This window comes from Epinephelus lanceolatus, chromosome 15 (genome assembly GCF_041903045.1).
Source record: "Epinephelus lanceolatus isolate andai-2023 chromosome 15, ASM4190304v1, whole genome shotgun sequence".
Classification (NCBI taxonomy): domain Eukaryota; kingdom Metazoa; phylum Chordata; class Actinopteri; order Perciformes; family Serranidae; genus Epinephelus; species Epinephelus lanceolatus.
In genome coordinates, this window is record NC_135748.1 from 26,529,521 (window position 1) to 26,537,699 (window position 8,179).

The 8,179-nt window shown below is 39.6% G+C and overlaps 1 protein-coding gene across 1 annotated transcript; it reads left to right on the forward strand.

The window, feature by feature from the left end:
* Positions 1–216: 216 nt before the first annotated feature.
* tmem30b (transmembrane protein 30B) lies at positions 217–6,232 on the forward strand. Its single transcript, XM_033642301.2, has 8 exons — positions 217–374; positions 811–1,008; positions 1,265–1,372; positions 1,485–1,592; positions 2,748–2,838; positions 2,927–3,064; positions 3,328–3,534; positions 5,204–6,232. Exons 2-8 carry the CDS (start codon positions 820–822, stop codon positions 5,380–5,382), a joined length of 1,020 nt encoding a protein of 339 aa, XP_033498192.2. The 5' UTR covers positions 217–374; positions 811–819; the 3' UTR covers positions 5,383–6,232.
* Positions 6,233–8,179: the final 1,947 nt, after the last annotated feature.

Below are 8,179 nucleotides of genomic sequence, written 5' to 3' on the forward strand. Positions count from 1 at the left end.
CAATGTCACTGTCAATCAAAAGGTAGACGGGATCTGTTTTATTTCATTTAAATTTTAGTCATACAAAATGCCATTCAGGCACAGTTTGGCGTCGTCTTTCTGGTATAAAACCTGAAAATAAAAAGCGTTAAAGATTCCTTTAGTTTGTGACAAGGAAGCAGCGTTTATTTATTGTCTGTTTTTTAGATAAAAGGACAAAACTGGTCCCAGCGCTGCAAACAAAGTGACGTCACTCTGGAGGAAGAACAGGATGGGTAAGGAGGGAAGGTGGGGGTGGACAGGTAAAGGTGAGCTTCCCTGTCGCACCTACAACTAAGGGAAGCATACGGACGTGTTGTTGACTCCTTTGTTTCTCCATTTTGAGCCGACTGTGTGTAAGTAATGCTTAAAATCCAGATATAAGTCGTTAATATGTGTTTGTGCATCACTGTATTTCACTTTAGTGAGCTAAAAGTAGGTCTATGTCTGTTTTGCTTTGGCTAATCTGGGTGCTGGTGGTAGACTCGAGATTTGTGTGTGTGATATGAAGCCTTTCAGGGGTGGGGTGGGTTATTCTGTGTTGTTAATAAATTAACTGCAAATGCAATGTCCTACATTAACTCAAAATGAGAGTTTACACTTAAAATGGCAGAACAAGGATCATAAAGGCTCATTCATATAGGACCTTGATGAATGAGCCTTTATTTAACCTAGTCTGTATATTCTAAGTTATACAGGGAGTGCCATTATGGCTATCATGTAATACATTTATGTTACATTATACTACAAGCATGTACAAACTGGTAATCTGATATACAATCTCACCAACAGGACCAAAAAATGGTGAAGCAAGAGCCGCAGTTAGAAAACCAGCCTGACAACACTGCCTTCACCCAGCAGAGGCTTCCTGCATGGCAGCCCATTCTCTCCGCTGGCATTGTCATCCCGGGGTTTGTCGTCATTGGCCTGGCATTCATTGGTATTGGTGTCGCTCTCTTTGTCACCTCACGGAGCATCCAGGTGTTGGAGGTATGACTGGGACCACTGAACACACAAATCAGTCAGGTGGCAGGCTGGAAAATGAAGTGTCAGCTGTCACCAGCAAAAAATGAGAAAGAGACTGAGTAGAAAATGTATTAACCTGGTAGAAGTGAACAAACCTTAAGTAAACATTAAAACAATCGGACTGAGTTTAAAGAGGTGTGGTGTCCCATAACACCTGCTGGAGATAGCTGTTGTAGCCATCAATAATGAATAATGACCTGTCTTGTTCTTTCTTACACAGCTGGACTACACTGGGGTTGAACAAAACTCACCATGCTTCAAGTGCTCTAACCCAGATAACAAGAACTGTGTGTGCACGCTGGCCTTCTCCATTGACACTCTCTTTAAGGTTGTACTGGAGCTTTGCACAAACACATGCACACACATTTACAATCAGTAATTAAGCTGAACTGTACTCCTGCCTCTGACATTTGGCCTGGTGATTCTGTTTTCCTCCACAGGGGCCTGTGTTCTTTTATTATGGTTTGTCCAACTACTTCCAAAACTACAGAAAGTACAGTGTGTCCAAAGATGATGGCCAGCTGTCTGGGGACATTGACAACTTTAAGGTAAGTTAACAACATAGAATATTAACAAAAAACACTCTGGTTTTATTTTCTACGGCACAATTCATATGTTGTTAATTGGAATAAAAATACTTTAAAGATGGAGTACAAATATGCCAGGTTGTCATTTTGGTTAAAGGAACAGGGTTTAGTGGCATGTAGCTGTGGATATTGGAGACTACCAGCTGAAACTTCTACAATGTGCCAAGCATGAACTCCCAGTTAGAATTCCTTAAGTGCTCACTGATCAGAAGGTTTCTACCGGGAGCCGAATTATCCGCAGAGGTCTCTTCCTGTCCAAAACAAACGGACCGGGTGATTAAACTGTTAAAAACACTAGGTGAAGCAGTTTCACGTTACAAATCAGTGTTTCTCTGGCGCTGTTTGGCTCGTGGCAGCAAGCCGCTAGCCCAGCACCTGCTAATGTGTGCTCACCTTTTTTCTCAGATAGCTTAAGGTCCAGACATTCGATAGTTTTCTACCATGAGTTGAATTATCGGCGGAGGTCTCTTCCTCTCCGAAACAAAACAGCCAGGTGATTAATCTGTTAAAAACACTGGATAAAGCAGTTTCATGTTACAAATCAGTGCTTGTCACAGCAAGGCGCTAGCCCAGCACCTGCTAATGTGTGCTCGCCTTTTTTCTCAGATAGCTCAAGGCCCAGATGTTCGGTAGTTTTCTACCATGAGCCAAATTATCGGCAGAGGTCTCTCCTCTCCAAACCAAATGGACATGGCGATTTAAACCATTAAAACACAGAATAAAGCAGTTTGATGTTAAAAATCGGTGATTTTCATACACTGTTCAGCTTGTCATGGAGGGGCTGCCAACTACAGTGGCTGACACGAAAAGGCAAAAGATCCTACCTAGAACCAGTGTTTGGTTTGTCCTCTTTGAGCTAGAACCATGTCTGTGCAATATGGCAGATCCTGTGGACGAAAACCTGCTATGTAGATATAAACAGCTCTCTCTTAGGTAACCAAAACATGACAATTTTTATTTTCAGGTGATTATACACGTAAGAAAACATACTTAATATATTCCATTTCTGTCAATACATCCCCTTAAATCCTATGCACTGGACCTTTAAACAGTTCATAGTTTCTTCAGTGTACATGGTGTGTACAATAAAAACACTGTTCTCTGTCTCTAATGAAGAGTCCCGATGACGCCTGTGAGCCATATCAGTATGACAGCAACAACAAACCAATTGTACCATGTGGATCAATAGCAAACAGCATGTTCAATGGTATGTAAGGACATTCAGAATGAATTTGGAATGAAGTGTATAAATACTGTGTTAAGGAAGTATTAATTCTTGTTTTTGTTTTTTTAAGACACCTTTAAGCTGTATCAGATCGTCAGTGGGAAAAAGAAGCAGGTGCCCCTCGATGGAAAAGGGATTGCTTGGTGGACAGACTACAACATCAAATACAGAAACCCCAGCATCACACCTCTGAAGAACGCATTCAATGGTAGTAACTTACTTAACTGTACCTGGCCATCTGTTGTGCAGTGCTATGATTAATTGTGTTTAATGAGGGGTTCCCAATCTGCTCAAAATGAATTGAGTGCTCACAAGGATTTTACAAAGTGGTAAAGAAGTTGTGTTGAAGGGAGTATTTTGGACAAGAGGAGTATCATAGTTTAGTACAGTGGTGAAATCACATTTTATAAAAACATGCGTTTAATATAATGTTTGAAAATCATGATAGCTGATTAAATGATCGACTTCCAGGTACAGTGAAACCCATATTTTGGCCCAGGCCTGTATATGAGTTGGACACCTCAGACCCTGCTAACAACGGCTTCATCAATCAAGATTTCTTGGTGTGGATGAGGACGGCGGGCCTGCCAGATTTCAGAAAGCTGTATCGACGAATCACCGAGGGCGATTACGAAGAGGGTCTGCCAGCTGGAAACTACTCCCTTGAGATTGCCTACAGTATCCTTTATGAACGTTACAGATTGTGGCCTGATTCTAAGGAGGTGCTTGGACGTATGGGAGGTTATGCGTGAGTCCTGTGTTTGAAAATTCATTTTAATAATTTTCACTCTGACCCTATTTAACCTTTTTTTTTCCCATCACACAAATTAGCACTGCATAGCTGTTTAAAACAGCATATTAGTGTGCATAATAAACCTTATCATCAGGGCTTAAAGAAGAACATCTGTGTGGTTAAAGGATTTTTTCCACTGTTCCATCCACATGAGAATTTACCAAGATTTGAATCTACATAAAGGAGTCAGCCATTGCATTGGTCACATGTTTTGTGTGTTACAACAACAGTCCAACTTGTTAAACCGGTTGGGTGTTGTTCTGTTTTTACCAGAGCAGAGTGAACACAGTGACTCAGGAGTTCCTTGGGCTAAGACAAAAACAGGCAAATTTTTCCGACATAAGTAAATGCGCTAGGCAAATAACTATTCACGATTTTCATGGAGCCTATAAAAGCCTTTGTAAATACCTCAAAGGCATTTTTTTATTTTGCTTTAAGGACCATACTGTCTGTTAAAGGTTAGATCATTCAACAATGTATAAATACTCAGATACACTTCACTAAAACCAGGAAATGTAGATGGGCTGGCAGCTTATTTAAAACCTTTTTGTTAGCTTTTGGTAATGACAAATTTCAAACAAATGTAAATTAATGGAGTGAAAGAGAGCAATGTTTATTGTATTACTTTTATTTTTGTTTACATATCGGACCCAGGCACATCACAAAGTGCACAGACAGCAATCAATGCTATCAGGGCAGAGGAACCAGTGGCAGTAACAGTAACCAACACACACACACGCTTCATCTCTTTGTTTTCCACTGAGGTCAAGCTAATTTGTTTGGGAAAAGACAGATGTTTTGAAAAGCTACTAAGCGCAGTCGGAGCTGCGTCACATGAGAAAACACTGATTTGCTCTCGTACGATCTGTACATCCTGCCCAATCAGTGCTGTACGTATGTAACTCAACAGAGATGAGATGGAAGCAAGATGGCTCACTCGTTAGCTACTTCCAGATACAATATGTAGTTTATATGTTTTGAAATACTAGTATATCTAATTGATGTCTGCTGGGCCACTTGGCTTCTTGGCCAGATTTGGCCCGGAGGCCACCAATTGAATAGGCCTGCTTTACATTTCTGCTTATTAATTTTAATGCAAACCAGATAACTTAAGTTGTTTGTATGTATTTTTCTACTATTTCAGGCAGCAGTTGTTTTCTATCTGCATTAAAGATCGCATCGAGTCTAAATTTTTGTCAATGTAAAATTATCATTCAGTGTTTTATGCAGTTTAAAAATAGAAGTCTGCACAGCATTAAGTCATTACAATAATGTAACTAGGATGGATTACACAGTTAAAGAAAGGTTTGTGTCTGCTATCTGATTTTGACATATTGCTGAAATGAATGGAAGCCAGTGCCTTGAAAAAATTACATTCAATTTTAAAGCAATCAAGTGTACAGGAGTAATAAATGGGTTAAAACATACATAAACATTCATACAGTATCTTAATGCAGTTTTGTGTATTGAAAACTACAGTGAGAGTATTGGCAAAGGATCATTTTATTTTGTATTTCCATATTTGCTCTTTATCCTTAATGTTCTGTCCCTCAGACTATCCTGTTGTGAGCTTTGACGGGAGGAAGAAGGTGGTGTTCAGCAACGTGTCCTGGATGGGAGGCAAGAACGAGTTCCTGGGCATTGCCTACCTTGTGATTGGCTCACTGTGCATCGTCATGTCCATAGTCATGCTCATCGTCTATGCCAAATTCAAGTTTCCTGAAGAAGACTGAGTTCCTGGTCAAAGACTGTGGTTGGCTGGAGGTTTATCTACACTATCAGCTTTTTCTTTTTTTTTCCTTTTACACAATGAGGTGATGAAACCACAGTGCTGTGCCCACACAAAATGGGAGTATAGAGCTACACTCCATCTTTGAGCATGTGTTACTGTGGATATGATGACGTATCCTGAGGAGCTGAAGAAGCCTGGTGTCGTTTTTGTCAACACTGGAGTTTCCCCCATTGACTGCAAAGTAGGATGACTTCTAATATGGGTACATGTATGACACTAGGCTCTCCTGAGAGCTGAAACACTGCGAAGTCGCCTACCATTCACTGCTAGTGGCACAGAGGTATCTCTTGTTTGTGTTTTAAATTTAAGTGATCATCAATGAGGTGTCATTGCTCACAAGCCAAGCCCAAAATCATGACAATACACTGTTGTAAATATATCAATATGTTCTTATTTGTACTATGACAAAGCCCCCACTATGAATCAGCAGGTGGACAAAGGGATAAAATACTTTTTATCTGGCAGGGTGTTTTTCTCAGGCTATAAATGCTGCATTTAAATACTTAACTTCTTAAATTTGTGTTTTGCACCACCACAAAATGAGCTGCCTCCTTTTTAGGTCAGTAATACTGTTAAAGCCATAAACAATTTGATAAGCCATATGATACTGGACAAGAATGTATACTTTATTGTGCGAGATGTGCAGCTTAACTTGCAAGTAATGTTATAAAATGTGGGGATGTTAACTCAGGGGTCTGGTGTACAGGCAATGCAAGCTCATGTTACAACTCTCTATGGTTTAAGAGATTTTACTTCATGTTGCTATTTATTAATAAAACTTGAAAACCCGAGCTTCACATTCCTCTCTGTCATATAAATACATTAAGATAACTGTCATGCTATGTTTACATCATTTTTAGCCTTTCTATGCATATGTGGACTTTTCTTGTTAATAGGCAAAGTATTATCCCATAACCACTTCTTTATTATGACTTCAGAAGTCTCTAATTTCAGTTTTTTTGGATCTAGGATAATATTCTGCAAGCTTTTTGGCCTTGTAGATCTGCCTTCTCAGCTGACTCAAGTCCAAGCTCCAGGTTCTCTGCTATTTTTGATAGGCCTGGGTCTTTAGGTTTGTAAACAAATATGTAGAAATCATAAATACAACATTTTGTATAATAATACAAATAAAATAAAACCCACAGCAGGGGAAATTTGCATCATTACAGCAGTGAAGGGGACAATTCAAAACAAGAAGCATCAGAAAAAAAAACAAAACAAAGCAATACAATGAATAAATGAATGGAGATTAATTTTAATGTCAGGCTGTTTGAACACAGCCCACCCCTTATGGAATTATTGAGACACATTTACAGAGAAACATTATTCTAGTGCCATCAAGCTGACACAAAACAAAATAAATAACATACAAAGTTATCATCCATCCATCCATCCAACCATTTTCGTAACCGCTTATCCTCTTGAGGGTCACGGGGTGCTGGAGCCTATCCCAGCTGACACTGGGCGAGAGGCGGGGTACACCCTGGACAGGTCACCAGACTATCACAGGGCTGACACGTAGAGACAGACACACACTCACTCACATTCACACCTACGGACAATTTAAAGTCCCCAGTTAACCTGCATGTCTTTGGACTGTGGGAGGAAGTTGGAGTACCATGGGGAGAACATGTACAGTAAACAGTACAGTACCATAACATTAACTCATCATCATCATCATCATCATCAATAACTTGATCCCAATATACTTCCCGATTATGTCCTGTTTCATTAATCAAATCAGCCATTTTCTCCATTCCAAGAAGATCCAAAAATTCACAGGCCTGCAATTTTCCTATCATTCTTCGATCTGAGTTCTGCTGCCCTGTATCCCAACAAACAGATGAGAGGACAAGGAGAGAGTTTTATCTTAAGTACAAGTGACACTGAATGGACCACATCTTCCCAAAAGGATTTAACTGCAGGACAGTGCCAAAGCATGTGAGTCAAAGTACCTACTACACCCATGCCAACAGAGGTCAGAGGAGTTGGGGTCTATTTTCTTCTGAATTCATATTATGATGTGTAGATATTGTACAGTTTGTTGGTTTGCTGGTATTACACACAAGTGATGATTGTAAAAAGGAAAAAGTAGGCGATATACTGATAACCTATTGCAGATAATGCATTAATGCAGGGGTGTCAAATTGATTTTAGTTCATGGGCCATATACAGCCCAATTTGATCTAGGGTGGGCCAGACTAATAAAATTTTAGACTTACATTCTGTTGACGTCCATACTTTTACAAAACAGATGAACAGCCTGACATGTCTTAAGAAAAACAAGTGCAATTTTAACAATATGTCTCAGGTTTTCCACATTCAGTCAGTCTACTTCTCCCTGTCATTACGTGTGCATTTATCCACATATTTCCTGATACAGATTCTTTTGAACTGACGCTGCAGATTGACGGTATATTGCACAATGTTCAATATCTTTAAACATTGTCATAGTAAGTATTCTTTGTTATATCAGAGTTCTGTATTCAGGTCAGTGTGGAAAAGCCTCTGAAGCCGAGTTTTATATGAGGTCGGCATTGTTTAACTCCAGAAATCTTGCACCTCTTTGTCTAGTCATCTAGTGGGCCAGTTTTCTTTGACATCCTTTTATAGATGCATTGATTCTTAATAGCATGAGTCATCAAAAAGTGCATTGATGCTCATGCCAGTCAAATTGAGGCAGAGGCTGTATTGTGGCAAATAAAACGGCAATTTATCACTGAAGCAGTAATATCATT

Coding starts and splice junctions, on each gene's coding strand:
- tmem30b (XM_033642301.2), top strand. CDS start 820: ATGGTGAAGCAAGAGCCGCAGTTAGAAAACCAGCCTGACAACACTGCC. Junction 1,593..2,747: donor GGGACATTGACAACTTTAAG/GTAAGTTAACAA, acceptor TCTCTAATGAAG/AGTCCCGATGACGCCTGTGA. Junction 3,065..3,327: donor TCTGAAGAACGCATTCAATG/GTAGTAACTTAC, acceptor ATCGACTTCCAG/GTACAGTGAAACCCATATTT.